At 42.2% G+C, this 19727-nt stretch overlaps 1 protein-coding gene across 6 annotated transcripts in view; it reads left to right on the top strand.

The window, feature by feature from the left end:
• FucTA (glycoprotein 3-alpha-L-fucosyltransferase A) overlaps positions 1-19727 on the top strand; it is a 441455-nt gene that overhangs the window by 409045 nt on the left and 12683 nt on the right. For all 6 annotated transcript variants that reach the window (XM_067142956.2, XM_067142955.2, XM_067142954.2 and 3 more), the window contains one exon: positions 13298-13728. In XM_067142956.2, the coding sequence (XP_066999057.2) occupies positions 13298-13728 (431 nt within the window). The remainder of the gene's footprint in view (positions 1-13297; positions 13729-19727) is intronic.

The raw sequence follows: 19727 nt of genomic DNA, 5'->3' as shown, positions 1-19727 counted from the left end.
GTTTAGGAGCGCGCAGCTGTGTGAGCTTGCATCCGGTATATAGTGGATTCGAATCCTACTGTCAGCAGCCCTGAAGAGGGTTTTCCGTGGTTTCTCATTATCACACCAGGCAAATGCTGTACCATAATCAAGGCTACGGCCGCTTCCTTCCAATTCCTAGCCCTTTCCTATCCCATCGTCGCCATAAGACGAATCTGTGTCGGTGCGACGTAAATCCATTAGCAAAAAAAATCACAAATACATTCGCAGAATTTCGCTAAGTGTGAGGTCTAGTTTTTTAATTAAGGACAGTTTGCCCTAAATAAGAATCACTACTTATTTTTGGTTAGTTCCTTTTTATTCCAGTATATAGGTTTCAGTCCGCCTCTGTGATGTAGTGGTTAGTGTGATTAGATGCCACCCCCGGAGGCCGGGTTCGATTCCCGGCTCTGCCACGAAATTTGAAAAGTGGTACGAGGGCTGGAACGGGGTCCACTCAGTCTCGGGAGGTCAACTGAGTAGAGATGGGTTCGATTTCCACCTCAGCCATCCTGGAAGTGGTTTTCCGTGGTTTCCCACTTCTCCTCCAGGCAAATGCCAGGATGGTACCTAACTTAAGGCCACGGTCGCTTCCTTCCCTATTCCTTGTCTATCCCTTCCAGTCTTCCCATCCCCCCACAAGGCCCCTGTTCAGCATAGCAGGTGAGGTCGCCGGTGCGAGGCACTGGTCATCCTCCCCACTTGTATCCCCGACCCAAAGTCTGAAACTCCAGGACACTGCCCCCTTGAGGCGGTAGAGGTGGGATCCCTCGCTGAGTCCGAGGGAAAAGCCAACCGTGGAGGATAAACAGATTAAGAATATAGATTTCGGCTAATTTTCTACAAAATGCATGCCCATTCAAATATTTGTCGTAGCATGGGACAAGTTTCTGTATGTACTCGACGTAAAGGTCTGCAGCCTACGAGGAAAACTCTTTCTTCATCGCTGCTGTGAAAACGCTTACCCCCGAAGGATTTCCTCAGATGCGTAAAGCGGTGGTAGTCCCCATGCACCACTCAAACACAAGCACTCAGTCTTTTGGTGGCAGCAGTTCGACCACACTACCTAGTCGGATTCAAAAGTGTACATACTTCAGTGTAAGCTTCAATAAAAAATGAAGGGGTGCACCAGTCTCAAACCTAATTGCACAAATTCTTCCTCCATTCTTTCTGCGTTTAACAGTGGTGTACAACTGTTTATATCTTGCGTATTTCTGCAGCTGTCTTAATCGGAACGAAAAAAGACCGTGGTCCTTTTTTGGCATTCTGCACACAAATCTCGACTTTAAAAGTACGTAACTTAAAACGCGTCATTCTAACGTAGTAAAATTTTTGTGTCAAACTTACAAGAGTTTATCATTATAGTTAAGAAACTTTTATCAATTTACTTTATAATATTTTCTCAGTACTGCGAAGTTGGACGAAGCTGTGATTAACATCGTTTTGAGCGCTGTAATTAATGTTTTTATAATCTATATTTGTAGAAAAAAGAGTACACGTATCAATATAGTAGTGATTATTATTGCATCTGAAGAAGTAACTCAGCGGCAAGCGTTTTCACGTCGACGACGAAGTGAAAACGACGATTCAGAAATGGTTTACCTCGTAGGCGGCGAACTTCCACAACAATAGTGTACAGAAACTTATCTCACGCTACGACAAGGTTTGAATAATCATGACATTACGTAACAAAGTAGGTAAAGGAACGCAGAAAGGCATAAAAAAGGAATTGGCCAATGATATGTTGCGGTTTTTAATTTAATGACAAACGGTCCTTAATTAAAGCACTCGTATTTAACAAGATATTACAAAAAGTTCCTTGCAAAATTTTAGCGAGTTATTTACTAAAATTTTGCAAAGGCATTTACGATAGTTCAACAAGACATTTACTAAACTTCCCCAAAAGCGTTCCCAACGGATCATAGTTTTTTCAAGGTTTCTCTAAGAGTGCACAAACAGTTTTTCATTAAGACACACAAGAGATAGCTTTTCTTTTCTTTAGATATTGTAAAAAGGTATCCACACCTCCACGTAAGTCGCTAATTACTGGCCGAATTATTATTCAATGGACTCTCGGCGGTGAACGGAGTAAATGTAGTACGTGTTGGCAACCGACAATCGTTCATGCATGAATATTATTATTATTATTATTATTATTACAGCCTCCGTGGCCCAGGCGGCAGCGCGTCGGAATCTCAGCGCTGGATACCGCGGTTCAAATCCCGGTCACTCCATGTGAGATTTGTACTGGACAAAGCGGAGGCGGGACAGGTACTCGGGTTTTCTCTGTCATCTTTCATTCCAGCAACACTCTCCATTATCATTTCATAGCATCTATCACTCATAAATAAATCACTTTGGGAGTGGCGACCCCATCGTACTAATAGCCTATATCTGCTTCATTCATTACATCCCTGACCCGGTCATTGACTGGAAACAGGTTGTAGGTTTTCAGTTTCATTATTATTATTATTATTATTATTATTATTATTATTATTATTAGGTTCATACCCCACTGTCGGCAGCCCTGAAGATGGTTTTCCGTGGTTTCCCATTTTCACACCAGAAAAATGCTGAGGCTGTACCTTAATCAAGGCCACGGCCGCTTCCTTCCAAGTCCTAGGCCTATCCTATCCCATCGTCGCCAAGAGACCTATCGGTGCCGGTGCGACGTAAATCAAATTGTAATAAAATATATTATTATTTCTTCGTTCTGACCCCGCTGTGGAACACGTGAAATAATCATTTTCTTCCTCTCCTTGCCTTCCTTTCTTTACTGTATTTCTTCATTTTTTCACTATGTTCCATCATTCTTTCCTTCTGTCCAGATAATTTTCTTCTCTTTGCTTCTTCTCTTTCTCATGGAATCCCCCAAACTCCTTAATCATTTTTCTGAAAATATATCGTCTCGTTTCTTGCCATATGCACCACAGCAATATCCTGTTCAACTTCGATGAACCATCGGATTTGTTTGGGATTTTTATCAAAATGGTCAAATATTCTCTTCCTTAGCCTCTCTGGATTCAACCGGACCGAATGGTCATAAAAGGCAATCCTCATTTTTTCTGATACAGTCTGAAAGCTCTTCAGATAAAGATGCTTATTGTGCCTTTTTCTCCATTCATTTTCTGGACCTAGAATGTTTCTTTGTACTTTTCTTCTTTCCCATTCCATCAATTTCTCCTTTTACTTTAAATTAAAATATTCATCTGCAAACAGGCACTCTGGTTTTATGACTGTTGTAATGATGAAGTTTCGCTTTTATTGACATGGATTTCTAGTTGTAAATATCTTTAGTAAATGTACACTGACTGACAGAGCAAATGCAACACCAAGGAAGAGTGGTTCGAAAGGGATGAAAGTTGGGGGAAAAACAGAGACGGCACGGACGAATAATTGATGTTTGTTTCAAACCGATATGCAGGTTACACAATGCGCACGGCATCGACTCAGTAGGATGTAGGACCACCGCGAGCGGCGATGCACGCAGAAACACGTCGAGGTACAGAGTCAATAAGAGTGCGGATGGTGTCCTGAGGGATGGTTCTCCATTCTCTGTCAACCATTTGCCACAGTTGGTCGTCCGTACGAGGCTGGGGCAGAGTTTGTAAACGGCGTCCAATGAGATCCCACACGTGTTCGATTGGTGAGAGATCCGGAGAGTACGCTGGCCACGGAAGCATCTGTACACCTCGTAGAGCCTGTTGGGAGATGCGAGCAGTGTGTGGGCGGGCATTATCCTGCTGAAACAGAGCATTGGGCAGCCCCTGAAGGTACGGGAGTGCCACCGGCCGCAGCACATGCTGCACGTAGCGGTGGGCATTTAACGTGCCTTGAATACGCACTAGAGGTGACGTGGAATCATACGCAATAGCGCCCCAAACCATGATGCCGCGTTGTCTAGCGGTAGGGCGCTCCACAGTTACTGCCGGATTTGACCTTTCTCCACGCCGACGCCACACTCGTCTGCGGTGACTATCACTGACAGAACAGAAGCGTGACTCATCGGAGAACACGACGTTCCACCATTCCCTCATCCAAGTCGCTCTAGCCCGGCACCATGCCAGGCGTGCACGTCTATGCTGTGGAGTCAATGGTAGTCTTCTGAGCGGACGCCGGGAGTGCAGGCCTCCTTCAACCAATCGACGGGAAATTGTTCTGGTCGATATTGGAACAGCCAGGGTGTCTTGCACATGCTGAAGAATGGCGGTTGACGTGGCGTGCGGGGCTGCCACCGCTTGGCGGCGGATGCGTCGATCCTCGCGTGCTGACGTCACTCGGGCTGCGCCTGGACCCCTCGCACGTGCCACATGTCCCTGCGCCAACCATCTTCGCCACAGGCGCTGCACCGTGGACACATCCCTATGGGTATCGGCTGCGATTTGACGAAGCGACCAACCTGCCCTTCTCAGCCCGATCACCATACCCCTCGTAAAGTCGTCTGTCTGCTGGAAATGCCTCCGTTGACGGCGGCCTGGCATTCTTAGCTATACACGTGTCCTGTGGCACACGACAACACGTTCTACAATGACTGTCGGCTGAGAAATCACGGTACGAAGTGGGCCATTCGCCAACGCCGTGTCCCATTTATCGTTCGCTACGTGCGCAGCACAGCGGCGCATTTCACATCATAAGCATACCTCAGTGACGTCAGTCTACCCTGCAATTGGCATAAAGTTCTGACCACTCCTTCTTGGTGTTGCATTTGCTCTGTCAGTCAGTGTATAAGCTAGTTCCACTGTTTGGAATCTTGTTTTGTTTGCTCCTTTATCAAGACCGTTAGGCTGAATTATTTCTCCGGGATACTAAAATGTGTTCACTTGCTTAATTTTTCCATAGCTCGTGTAAAGATATATTGCAGCATCTTTAATGTTTGTTACAAATTCCGTCTTGTCAAAAGAAATTTGTAATCCTGCTCTATCTACTCTCTCTTTTAAGAGATTGATTGATTGATTGATTGATTGATTGATTGATTGATTGATTGATTGATTGATTGATTGATTGATTGATTGATTGATTGATTGATTGATTGATTGATTGATTGATTTTGTTCCGTTGCAGTATCTGTATTGCCTGATAGAATAACTATGTCATGTACAAAGGTTTAAACAGTTCTATTTTACGACTGAGTTTTTGTATTCAATTCTGATTTCCAGAAAATCTCTTTTCTTTGAGTTTGATTTTCCATTCTCTAATCATTTTTCTACTTTTTATTTTACAGAATTGTTTTAAATACACATATTTTATTAATTTGCAACGCTATCAGAAACTATTGCTTAGTCTACAAGCCAGTCCTATACAGACTACATTCTACCTTCACAGAAATTCTAAAACGAAATAATGGAAAATATAATTCGACAAGTTCAAAGCTTTTTGGACGAACTATCATAGTAGTTCTATACGGCTCCCCTGTTAACATACTTTCTCCGCAATAATTATGTGCTTCTCGCATGTGGGGATGTGGGTCAATAAAGTACATTGTCGGCTAGGCGAGCAGAATACGGCCTCTGTTTTGTTGTATCTGAACCGGAAATGTTTATCGTATGATGGTGCATATACACTCGACGTGAACGAGTGCAATTTAGATAAGCGGAAATAATGGGGGTGATATTGCATTCAGAACAGCTAATGGAAGAGGTACATTCCTGATAACATTAAATAGTAGTTTGCTTCTTCTTGCACAGATATTGTTTTAAGCAAAGACCGAATCAGCTTGATGATAATAATAGGAAGAAAATGAATTTCTTGGATGAATACCCAACAATCTGACTATTCTATGTGGAATTTTTCTTAAATGTCTTATTCGAATCAACTAATCAGCAGACTTACAGCTTTATATAGAATTTGAACATCAGAAATATCGCTTTCCAATTCAAAAATCTTCTACATATTTGTTCAGGTTAATAATATCACGAAGTAGGTTTATTGGGTTATGTCCGCTTCCTTGGTGAATGTTTAGTGTCGTGATTCTTGGTTTAGAGAGACCTGAGCTCGATTCCCTGCCGTGCCAGGGATTTTGGTCGCGATTTGGTTAATTTCTCTGACTCGGCAGCTGAGTGTTTATGATCGCCTTTATACATATCTTCATTTATACACACTCACTCACTCACTACCAAACTCCGCTGAAAAATTAAATAATGAATATTTCCTTACCGGGCGAGCTGGCCGTGTGGTTAGGGGCCCGCAGCTGTGAGCATGCATCGGGAGGTAGTGGGTTCGAACCCCACTGTCGCCAGCCCTGAAGATGGTTTTCCGTGGTTTCCCATTTTCACATCAGGCAAATGCTGGGGCTGTACCTTAATTACGGCCACGGCTGCTTTCTTCTCACACCTAGACCTTTCCTATCTCATCGCCGTAAGACCTATCGGTGTCGGTGCGACGTAAAGCCAATTGTAAAAAAAAAATTGAATATTTACTTATACATAGGGTTGACGTCAGGAAAGGCATTCAGTCGTAAAAAAACTTGATTCAATCTACATGTAGTGCAGACTTCACGTAATTGGCAAAAGTTCAGTAAGAATTAGAAGAATATGCTTGTAAGTTTTTGTGAAATTTAAGCCATTATGGTAATCGGCAATACCTTACTCGGATTGAAAGCTTAGCGCGAAGTCTTACAACATTACGTGCGAATCCGTGCATGTTTTTGTCTTAGAGGTGCATGCCACCTCTCCCCAGTAGGAATGATTTTGAGTTGCCATATGGTCCGCCGGTAAAAAAACTGATGCGATTGCCGATCAATGCGAGAAAGAGATTCACTGAAACAAGAAAACATTTGGAATGAGTATCGCTTTCATATATTGTGCGCAGGTATGTACTCACTTCAAAGAAAAGGGTGACTTCAAAATTAACAAATAGGTTACACACTTAGGATTTTACAAGTATCATTCACGAAGTGCCTGACCGACAGTGGCATAAAATCAAATATGATGAAAATTCAATCTGTAATAATGATTATTGCACCTAATTTTCCCTGCCGTAAGCGGTAATCGAACATTTTTATGTGCCTAGACAGGTACTGGTATAATTACGAATGCAACAGGAAACTTAGCTATAAGTAATGAATATTCTACTAATTTCAGCTGTTCTTACATATGACATATACTTCACGTTTGTGAGTACCTCCTGCGGGTGGAAGACGCACATGTAGAATACACCCGCGGTATGCCTTGCCTGTCGTAAGAGGCGACTAACAGGGGCCCAAGGGGCTCTCAAATTGGGAGTGTGGATTGGCGACCACGGGGCCCTTAGCTGAGTCTTGGCATTGCTTCCACTTGCTTGTGCCAGGCTCCTCACTTTCTTCTACCCTGTCCGACATCCCATGGTCAACTCTTGTTCTTTTCCGACCCCGACGGTATTAGAGCATTCGAGGCCTAGGGAGTCTTTCATTTTCATGCCCTTCGTGGCCCTTGCCTTTCTTCGTCAGTTACTTCATCTTTCGAAGTGACGGATCCCTTCTTTCTTCTTCTTTTCTCTCTCTCTTTACCCCCTATGGGTGGGGGACGCAGATGAATAATACACCCACGGTGTGAGAGGCGACTAAAAGGGGCGACCAAGGGATGATTGAATTAGAACCATGAAACTACTTTTGATTCGTACCATCACGCGGGGACACCATGGGTTGCCTGTACTTGCGAGTAGTACCACTATATTAGGTACGAAATAGGTTTTGATTAGTAGCAGCAAAGAGACTGGTCTGTGGGTTTGCAGTACCCGTGCGTCGTACCCACGTGAACAACACAGCGGGTCTGGGCGTTGCCTGCGAGTTGTACCACTATATGAGCGACACCGTAGGTCTGTATTGCCTTTGATTAGTACCCACTATGTGAGGAACACCACGGGAATACCGGCACCCGTGACTAGTACACCTAGGTGAGGAACCTCATCGGTTTGCGTTGGCTATGAGTGGCGCCATTGTGTGAGAAACACCATAGGTGTATGTTACCTGTACGAAGTACAATACTTGAGTAGTACCATCATGTGCGGAACACCGTGAGTCTTTGCTACTTTTGATTAGTACCTCAACACGACAAATACCATGGTTCTACTTTACTCGCGACATGTACCATTCTGTGGGGCCTTAGAAATGATTTTGGACACCTTTAGACATCAAGCATCCTCAATTCAGGATCATGCTTTATAAGTGGTCTCTTGGTCAGTAATACTATTATTTATGACTTTTAGGGGGAGGGCGGTTTCATCTCCATCCATTCATTCTTCATGACATTTTCTTATTTTGGTCAGTAGATGATTTTGAACTTTTTGTTGCCATTTCATTTCGTACCATTAGGGGCCGATGACCTCGATGTTAGATCCCTTTAAACTACAAGCATCATCATCATCATCATCATCATCATCATCATCATCACGTTTGTGAGTTTTGATGTAGTAATCTGTTCAGCATAAAGGCAGACAACAATAAGCACATAGAACGAATGATGTATTTTTGCAGTTCGGAGTTGAGTAACTCGAAACATCAGTGTCCCAGATAATATTTTCAGGAGCATCAAAGGCATCACATTCAACTGGAAATGTAGCTTAACATGCTTAATCATCTTGTTGAATAGAGGGGGCACTGAACTGATAATGGAAAAGTGCATGTAGGCTTATGATATCGTTACGGCTCTGGAGATCAATATCAACGTTATTGAGCAAAAGTCTCACAAAGACGTTTCGCGAACTTTTTCCATTGAGGTAAAAAGTAAACATCCAAACATCGAACAAGGGAAGTTGCACCAGGTGGTGTGGTTGTTAACTGTACGTGTTTATCCAGAATTAGGAACATATTTTGTTGATAAAGTGAAAATGAACGAATCAGTGCGGGCAATTAAAACTAACGTTACTGCAATCTCATGGATATTTTTTAATTTCATGTATTGTTAACACATACTTTAACGGAATCTTACAATAACAGCATACATGTGAATTAACGAATGAATTAATTGGTAGATGCATGATTTCATGATAGTGTTCGTGCATGAATGTATGAATGAATGAATGAATGAATGAAGAAACGCTTCTCACTTAGTCACGGATAGACACCAACTGAGGAGAGAGTATTCATGAATGAATGAATGAATGAATGAATGAATGAATGAATGAATGAACTGAGTTCCTGTAAAAAAAATCCTCTCTCCCGGTCACGGATAACCACCAACTTGGGAGAGTGTTTCATGAATGAATTGAATTAGTTAATCGGCTACATGAATTGGTGGATGCATGATTTCATGATTGTATTCGTGCATGAATGAATGAATGAATGAAGAAACACTTCTCACCCAGTTACGGATAGCCACTAACTGCTGAGAGAGCATTCATCTAATGGAAAATGTATGCCTATTTAAAAATTGAGATAAATACCCGCCAGAAACTTTTGCGAATCTTTTTCGTTAGCTAAAATGACTATGAACATCTATTGCATGTAATAAACGAATGAAAGAGATTTCATAAACCAATCTATTTCACAATTGGGAACCGGAAAATAGCGAAGTACTGGGTGCTACATAATCCCTTTCCAGGGACCTGGGAAAGAAGGAAATGCAAACTATGTTCTCTGGTTAATATAATTATTAATAATTTATTCATCTTTCGCATTAGTATTTCGTCTTTCCATCCGCAGAGACATGAACAGCACGCAACCATGCAGGATATGTTAAGTTCCCTTTCTCTCCTCCCTCATAACTGTAATACTCGCACTGGATCTACTGTTGCATTCCTCTTCACCATTCATCAACGTATAAAATTTGCTTTTCTGTAACTGTTTCCAGACTTGGAATTCCTTACCAGTCAGTGTCAGGGACACTGATTTAGTAACTAAGTTCAAGAGAGTTTGCCGATATCACCTGTTGAAAGCTACCGACTGACATATGCACTATACAGCTGAGTGAATGAATGGCGACAAACTGTGTCTTTCTGGTATATGTAGACCTAATTGATAGTTGTGTAATATTATATATAATATTTCAGTAGTATAGATCCCTTTGCGGCGCTCACGATTAACCGATCGTGACAAATGAGCATTCAAAAGAGATAGTCGACATTAGCAGTGACGAATTGCACTATAATTTCATAAATATCGATAATTTCTTTAAAAATGAGTTTAAAAATTGCAACGAAGAGTGCGATGTGCAAATACTGCTGTAGGAAAATAAGCGTCATCATTGCTGTCCACTTCACATTTTGGCCGCTGGGACGCCTATTTATGTCATAACATACTGTCATTATCAGTTAAGAAAATAATTATAGTAAAACCAAAAATTACTTCCGAAACATTCGTCAGTATAATAATGCACTTTCATTTGCTTCCATTCAAGTGGATACCATAAATATTAAAAAATCATAGATTACGTTAAGTGGTAAATAAGACTGTAACACTGTACTGATTTGTGTGTTCTTTAGTTCATCAGTAGTTCACCAGGGGGCTACTCCACCACATACTTTACGAACATGCGAGATTTCTCGCACGAGTCCCCTAGTGTGCATTTATTTGTGTGTTTTTCAGCAATATTAATTCATATCGGTTAATTGACAGTATACTATTTAACTTTCATTATACGTGTGACTGAGTGAGAGCGTGTGTGTTAGCGTAATGTAACTCTGCTAAATTATAAGGTAATATATCTGCAAAGTAGCCTCCATGGTTCAGACGGCAGCGCGTCGGCCTCTCACTGCTGGGTTCCGTAGTTCAAATCCCGGTCACTCCCATGTGAGATTTGTGCTGGACAAAGCGTAGGCGGGACAGGTTTTTCTCCGGGTACTCCGGTTTTCCCTGTCATCTTTCATTCCAGCAACACTCTCCAATATAATTTCATTTCATCTGTCAGTCACTAATCATTGCCCCAGTGGAGTGCGACAGGCTTCGGCAGTCGGCACAATTCCTATCCTCGCCGCAAGATGGGGGCTTCATTCATTCCATCCCTGACCCGGTCAATGACTGAAAAATAGGTTGTAGAAAGTGAATAGACATTACCAGTAACGAATTGCACTCTCATTTCATAAATATAGATAATTTCTTTAAAAATGAGTTTAAACATTGCATGAAGTGTGCGATTTGTGGTTAAGTGTAAGAGGTTATGTGTAAAAGAGGCCATAACTCTGTCGATTGGAAGAAGACAAATAAATAAATAAATAAATAAATAAATAAATATGAGCTTAGAAGAGTTTTGAAAAGATGCGTGTCCTCATCAATGGCGTATAAAATATTGGTAAGGTGTGCTCGCGACGTGCTTTGGAAATGCTATTGGAATTTCTTTGACTATCACCGAGTCAATAGTATCCTCTAAAATTGCTCCAAAATGTTCATAAACGTTAACATTTGGGGTTGCACCTGGACATCAGCCGTTTCCATAAAATATAAACACCACTATCTTGCAAGAGCTGTTGCATTGCATTCGCCTTGAAGTACAGTGCTTTGTCATGGGGAAAGAGACATTTGCTGGATAGTGTGTGTTGGGCCGGTCTCGCAAGAAAGGAAAAACATTTTATTCTATCACCTTTCCATGATTACCCTTCTTCTGTCATGATCAACATCATCCTCTTTGTACTGAAACACAAAAATAATCTCAAATTCAATTCAGTTTACTATGTTGATAATATTCACGATTATGTTAATAATGAATGATAGCTTCAGCTGAGCGAGTCCGTCATTTTGGTAGTTAGGTCTTCTGACTGTCCACACAAAGAACTCATCGCTTGATGCCAAATGCATAAATTCTTCATCCCGGCTGCGGAGGTAGTCGCAAAACCACAAATGGTCTTCTCATGGGTTTAGGGATTATTTATTATTCTGCTCATTTCACAGTTTCACGTGGAGCACCATTCTTCTTTCTTCTTTCCCTACCGCTTTTCCAACACCTGTGGGGACGCGGGTGCAAACTGCGTTGCACGTGTGGATTTGGCCCTGTTTAGGCCGGATGCCCTTCCTGACGCCTACCCTATATGGAGGCATGTAATCACTATTGCGTGTTTCTGTGTAGTTGGTAGTGCGGAATGTTGTTTGCATATGATGAATGTTGGGACGGACACATACACCCAGTCCCCGAGCCAGAAGAATGAATAACAAGTGATTAAAATCCCCGACCCGGCCGGGTATCGAACCCGAGACCCTCTGAACCGTTGGCCAGTACGCTGACCATTCAGCCAACGAGTCGGTCACGTGGAACACCATCCATCCTCAAAATAATAATGTTATTTGCTTTACTCACTAACTACTTTTACGGTTTTCGGAGACGCCAAGATGCCGGAATTTAGTCCCGCACGAGTTTTATTTGAGCACCTTCAAATACCACCGGGCTGATCCAGGATCGAACCTGCCAAGTTGGGGTCAGAAGGCCAGATACTCCTCTTCTGAAAGAATTCCTTTGCAACATAAGCATTGCTTGACGTCCTTTACCATTGCAATGTCCGGCTCCATGGCTAAATGGTTAGCGTGCTGGCCTTTAGCCGTAGGGTTCCCGGGTTCGATTCCCGATGGTGTCAGGAATTTTAACCATCATTGGTTGATTTCCCTAGCACGGGGGCTGGATGTGTGTATTGTCTTAATTATTGCATCCTCATCACGACGCGGAGGTCACCTACAAGCGTCAAATAAAAGACCTGCACCTGCCGAGCCGAACATGTCCTCGGACACTCCCGGCACTAAAAGCCGTACGACATTTCACCATTGCAGTTCACGATGATTTTGCTCTCTTGCGACAGTTCTTGAGGGCGGCCTTGTTCAAATTCTGTTTGAAAACTATTGTATCGTTTTCTTCGGTTTCCCGTAATCCACCAACCACTTCGTCGCAATCTTTCAGCAACCTACTTTCGGTTAATAAATCGTACCCCAGCTCCCATTGCCTCGCGATACGCATTCGCTCTAATACGGGCAATAAAATGTCGTTACCCGGTGTCATTCAGTATATTCTGCACGGTTCATCAATCATGAAATGTAAAATCGTTCATATTAACAAGGAAAAACAAAGTTGCATTGCCTGTACATCTGTTGCATTTTCCACAGACCCATAGATAGAGAATATTTGGCACCCAGTATAAGTATAATAGTTATCATTGAATGACGTACATTTCAAATTGATTTTAGTGGAGAAAAGTCGATGTCTAAAAAGTTTAGCGTATAAATTTGAAGGACGTATAAGTGAATGACGTATAATTGAGATTCCACTGCATGTTGAGATAGTTTACAGTGAGTTCGTATGAACACTGAAGTGTAGATCAAAATTTACATTCGTTCTGTTTTGCTAGGGAGCATATAAACACAGATCACAGTATTTACACTCTGTTGCAGGTATGGGCGTTGTACTTCCTGGAGTGCCCGTACCACACGCAGCACGTCAAGTTCAACGACGTCTTCAACTGGACGGCTACGTATCGGCGAGACAGTGACATCGTAGCACCCTACGAGCGGTGGGCCTACTACGACGAGCGCGTGAAGCAGAACCCGCGTATGGAGCACAACTACGCCGCCAACAAAACGCGCAAGGTGGCGTGGTTTGTCTCCAACTGCGGGGCCAGGAACCGCCGTCTCCAGTACGCTCATGAGCTGCAGAAGTACATCTCGGTCGACATCTTCGGAGCGTGCGGGACCAAGAAGTGCCCGCGATCTTCTGCGAACAAGTGTCTCGAGATGCTGGATCGAGAATACAAGTTCTACCTCGCCTTCGAAAACTCCAATTGTAAGGACTACATTACCGAGAAATTCTACGTCAACGGTCTAGGGTATGTAACAACGGAAGGCACTAATCTCTGATTTTCTTGTGTGTTATTCCCATGGAATTTAAGAATATGATAAGTCAATGGACTGATCTGATACAGTTCTCCAATCCATCTCACCTTATTCTACCCACCCCTCAGACCGACCGACCCTTCACATTCAACCCACTAGCCATTTTCCTGTGCTCACCTAGATCGTCACGCATCTCTTCTATCCTGGGGTTATATATTCATCGCTATGTCATATCACATCCTATAAGTTATCCTTTCAGTCTGTTAGCCATACTGATCCCTTCGCCTTCGTATGCAATTTTTATCCCATACTCCTGCCTTTAAAGCAAAAATTAACAACAGTATGCCTCAGGAATTGATCAACCATCCTCTCTCTCCTTCGAGTCAAATACCACCAAATCGTTCTCTTCTCAACTACTCTGTTCAAGAAGTCTTCATCTGGGTCCCATCGACCCATGTTAAGCTTCCTCTATAACATCACATTTCGAAGATCTCTGTTCTCTTTGTTTCTACATCAGTAATCGCCTCGTTCCAGACAAATACTTACAGAAATATCAGTGTGTGTGTGTGTGTGTGTGTGTGTGTGTGTGTGTGTGTGTGTGTGTTGACTAGACTTAGACTTTATTTTATGAAAGCTTTCTTTGTCAATGGCAATCTAATTTTATGTCCTGCTTAGTTCTTTCCTCACTGGTTATTTTACTTCCTAGGATGAGAACATACTTCACCTGGCTTTACTCTACCCAGTCAATCACACTCCTCTTGGATTTGTTTATTTTCATTGTATGCAGTTTTCGAAACTGTATCCATTCCATTCATCATCATCTTCCAGATCCTCTGCTGATTCGGATAACATTATTCATCTAAGCATTTTAATTGCTACATCCTCAACAGTGATTACTTTTCCACATACCTCCTTGACTTTCTGCACTGCCTGTTCTTATACATTAAAAACTAGGGAGACAGACTATGCCCTCACCTCAAACCGTACTGGTGTGTCGCTTCTCTTTCGTATCCCTCTATGCTGACCACTGTATTTGTTTTTCGTACAGATTTTAAATGACTCTTGGTTCCCCGTACTTAATTTAAGTCCCCTTAAGAATTTCAAAAACTTTAGTCCAGTATGCATTATCAAGAGCCTTTTCAAAATCTGCAAATGCCATAAACATAGACTTCTTCCTTATTCGTCCTAATGTGAACAGTATGGTTTGGATTACCTCACTATTTCCTACATTCTGTCGTAAACCAAATTGGTCTTCCCCAATTCACTGTCAGTTTGTGTTTCTATCATTCTGTAAATAATCCTTGTTAACATTTTACATGTATGAGGTTCAAAGCTAATGGTGCGGCTGTCTTCGAACTTGTCGGCCCAGACTTTCTTAGGTATAGAAATAACCAAACTGTTCTAAATTCAGTGGGTACTTGGCTAGTGTCATACACCTTCGACTTTAAGTAAAACAGTCGGGTCATCTCTGTTTCTCCTTAAGCCATCAGTAGCTCTGATTGCTTGAAATCGGTACCAGATGCTTTATTTCTGCTTACTGTGAACGTATAGAGTACAAATTAAATACTGCCGGGATGAGTGGCTCAGACGGTTAAGGCGCTGGCCTTGTAACCCCAACTTGGCAGGTTCGATCCTGGCTCAGTCCGGTAGTATTTGAAGGTGCTCAAATACGACAGCCTCGTGTCGGTAGATTTACTGGCACGTAAAAGAACTCCTGCGGGACTAAATTCCGGCACCTCGGCGTCTCCAAAGACCATAAAAGTAGTTAGCGGGACGTAAAGCAAATAACATTATTATTAATTAAATACTAAGTGCAAGGAAAAGAATGTTCCGACTAGGTGGCCAAATTTGCCATTGCCAATCTACATTTTATGTCCTGCTTAGTTCTTTCCTCACTGGTTATTTTACTTCCTAGGTAGAGAACATACTTCACCTGGCTTTACTCTACCCAGCAAATTACTCTCCTCTTGGATTTGTTTATTTTCATTCGTATGCAGTTTTTGAAACTGTATCCATTCCATTCACCAACCACTTCGTCGCAATCTCTCATGTTTTAAGAGGCTGTTCTGCTTAGTTTGACTTAGGTTTCAAAACAAAACTGATGTTTAGAACTGTATATACATTTTAAATATAAATTTCATACTTGCTTTTCATATAGAGCAGAGCATGTAATGGCATATGGGTTAAGTTGAAGACTTTTCTGGTAGTCTGTTTGTTACCGCATCCCAGGAAGTGAATGGGTGGAATTTCATGATATTTGGTATTTGAGTTAATGATAAAGGTGGTTAGGATCTTAGCTACTACGTTTTACGAGTCGTGTTAATGAAAATGCGGTTAAGGGAATTGCCTGAACACACAGAGAATAAAAATGATCGCTAGAATCTTAATAATTTCCAATGGAATGGAAGGCTACAGTACAGAAAACATTATTTTCCATCATCTCTCTACTGCATGTTGCCACTGACGAGTTATTTACTTCCATTGGGGCAGCCATCCACAAATTACCTTCGGATGAGGCTGAGGAGTTAAGACAGAAATGTGTGAGACTCATAAGGTCTCCTGTTGTACCCACGCTCTAGTTAACAAGAGGCGAGAGGAGAGCTCTGAAGAAACTAAGAGATGATTCTGAACTGACCATTCTCTCGCTCTGAACTAAGAGATGATTCTGAACTGACCATTCTCTCAGCTGCTAAAGGTAATGCGACGGTGGTTATGGACACGGCGAGTATAAGATATCGGCTGTATTGTGAGAGCCTGTTTGCAGACTGAGCCCACGTGACCCTACCACTCGTGTGTCCAACGCCACTGTGAAGGTCTTGCATGGAATCCTCAGTCCCCGGGGGCCGCAGTGCCACCTAGATTGCATGGACATCGAAAGATCCATAAAGAAGACGTTCCCCTCAGTCCTATTGTTGGTGTGATAGGTTCTCCTACATATGCTCTGGCTAAATACCTAAGCAAATTGCTTCAACTACACATAGGAAATACTGAATCATATGTTAGGGACTTTCTGTATATCGTCAACAAGTTTTTTACCATAACCCTTCAATCTAATGCACTTTAGGTGAGTTTCGATGTGGAGTTCTTGTTCAATAAAGTGCCAGTTGACTAGGTAATGTCTCTCATTGAACATATTCCCTGAGGATATTACAAAGCTATTTTACCACTGCATAACTTCCAGCTATTTCTTGTGGGGTGGGAATATTTACGAACAGATGGACGGGTTGGCTATGGGAAGTCCTCTTTCGCCCGTAGTGGCTAATTTCTTTATGGAGCATTTTGAGGAGGAAGCTATTGCTTCAGCAGCCGTTAACCTATGATTTGGTGGAGGTATGTTGATGATTCACCTAACATGTTACACGGAAATAACTTCCAAACCATTAAAGATATCAGCATTCTGTTTTCATATTCGTAAATGGTACGCAAGGTCTTGTAAAATAACGTGCTACTTAGCGTCATGGGGTGATTAACAACCGAGAAATTGATACTAACTCCATATTTTTTAAATGGAACGGCATAAATTCATACAGCTGATTTAAAAGTTCATCTGCGTACACGTTCAAATACGTAAGTATTTTCAAAATCGGACAATTAGTTTTTGAGGTATGAGTAAGAACAGCATGTGCTGTTTTGCATGCCGCATTAGACAGCGTGATGTCGGGCGAGGACATACTGAGGCGCAAACAGTTTTCTGGGAGTGAGTTCAGCCACAGAATGGATACCAATCATGTAAGCACCTTGTACACACGTGTTGGGCTTACAAAGTGTGTATGACAGACGAACACATGACAGGACAGAAGGGTTGATGTGTTTAAAAGGAATAAAATAAGTACTTTGCCTTTAAAGGAGCATAACGAAAGCTATAATTGTCACTGGTTTTAGTGTACAGTTCATACTACTCTAGGAGTTGAGAAATAAACATAACACAAAACACCGGAAGATCTCCTTCTAAAAAAGCAAATTGTCAGAGCTGATCGTGGTGAGATGGCAGCAACGCTATTATTTGTTTTATTTTACACGCCTTAATCTCCGCAGAGCTCCAGCGCGACTGTAGTAGCGTGCATTCGGGAGAGCGTAGATTCGAGTCCTGCCTCGCCCAACCTGAAAGTGATTTTCATGGTGTCCCATGTTTAACACCAGGCAAATACCGGAAAGGTACCTTTGTGATAGGCCACGCCCGACTTCCTTTCCAAATCCTTCCCATTCCCATCTATGAGAAAAAACGCTAAACTGAGCGCAACCTATTACATGTCAAAAAAAAATCAATACAACTTTAATCTCCCTTCCCCGTTGTGTGTTCGCCAGTCATACAATAACGTTGAACACCCAGGATATGTTACGGTACATCACATTATGTTTACAGTACATGCCTGGTATCCGTTCTGTGGCTGGAATCAAGGCCAGGCAGCAGCTTGCGCCTCAATATGTCCTTGCCCGACTTTCCGCCGTCTGATGCGGCAGCAAAACCGCGCATGCTGTTCTTATTTATATCTCACAAAGTAATCATCAGATTTTGAAAATACTTACAGATTTGAACTTGTACGCAGTTGATCTTTTAGGCCAGCTGTATGAATTTGTGCTGTTCCATTTGAAAATATGGAGTTAGTATCAATATCTCGGTTATTAATCACCCAATGAGACTAAGTAGCACGTTATTTTACAAGGCTCTGGGTACCGTTTATGAATATGAAAACAGAATATCGATATCTTTAATGGTTTAGAAGTTATTTATGTGTAAAATGTTAGGTGAATAACCCTGTATATATGGTCTGGACAGAATGTCCTGAAAAAATTCATCGTAAGCCTACTCACACAAATCGCTATCTTCATGCAGATTCTCACCACCATCCAGCACAAAAACAAGGCATTCTCACGACACTCGCCAAGTGAGCGAGACGAATTTGTGAGCCATCAAATATCCAGCAGGAGATGGACACTCTCAAAGTCACATTCAAGGGTAATGGTTTCAGTGATGTGCAGTGACGGCCAAGCAAAGCTCACAGAAAGTAGTAGTGAAGGGAACGGCCTACCTACCTTACATTCACAACACCACTGATCGAATTGCCAAGGTCCTCCGCAAACACAGACCGTGTTTGGCGCAGTCACTAAAATTGCTCACAGTCTAGGTAACACAAAGGAAAAATTGTCCCCACTGTTACATCCTGGGGTATGCAAAATTCGCTGTACTTGCGGCAAGGTATACATTGGCCAAACATGCCGGTCCATTGGTACTCGTATCAAGGAACACAAACGAAATATTCGTCTCAACCAGCCAGACAAATCAGCAATAGCTGAGCACGTCCTATCTTCGAGGCATGATGTTGTGTTCCAAGATACTCTATCTCTTACCGACGCTAGACACTACAGGTCGAGGATTACACGGGAAGCTGTGGAAATACGTATAAATCCTAACAATTTCAACAGGGGCACTACCTAGCAATTAAGTAATACGTTGTTGCTAGCCATTAAGTATTTACGTAGGTAGTTCCCTTCCCTGTCCCTTCACTATAGTTATCTCGTTTCCGTGTTTTCCAAATGCGTACGTTCATCACCAGATGTTCAATTCCAGGCTTGTCAGTGTCATACTTTCATAATGTGTGTACACCTGTTATGTGACCCCCTCTCAGACTGATTCTGATAGTGCCGGCAGCTTCCGCTTCGAATGCTAGCGCTGAACCGCGTACGGTGAACCATCTGGTGACGAATAAACGTACCACTTACACTTCTATTTGTAACATCTAAATTCAAACTTTCATTCTTGTTGAAGTCGTCTTCGTGAACAGTCGAGGTTGTCTTCTGAAGACTCAGAGCAGAGTTCTCTGCGGAACGTAAAGAATTTCGACTAATTTTCTTGACTCGGCATAAGCCCAATAACCTATATCATGTCTTATAACTACGGGCCGTGAAAGGATCAATGGTAACAAAATATAGAAATGATTTAGTGTGACGTATTGTGCAACACACTTAAACCACCAAAACGAGGTCTGTGCAT

Source organism: Anabrus simplex, chromosome 3, assembly GCF_040414725.1.
Source record: "Anabrus simplex isolate iqAnaSimp1 chromosome 3, ASM4041472v1, whole genome shotgun sequence".
Lineage (NCBI taxonomy): Eukaryota > Metazoa > Arthropoda > Insecta > Orthoptera > Tettigoniidae > Anabrus > Anabrus simplex.
Note: the sequence above shows the minus strand (reverse complement) of the source record. Positions and strands in the feature narration are given on the sequence as shown.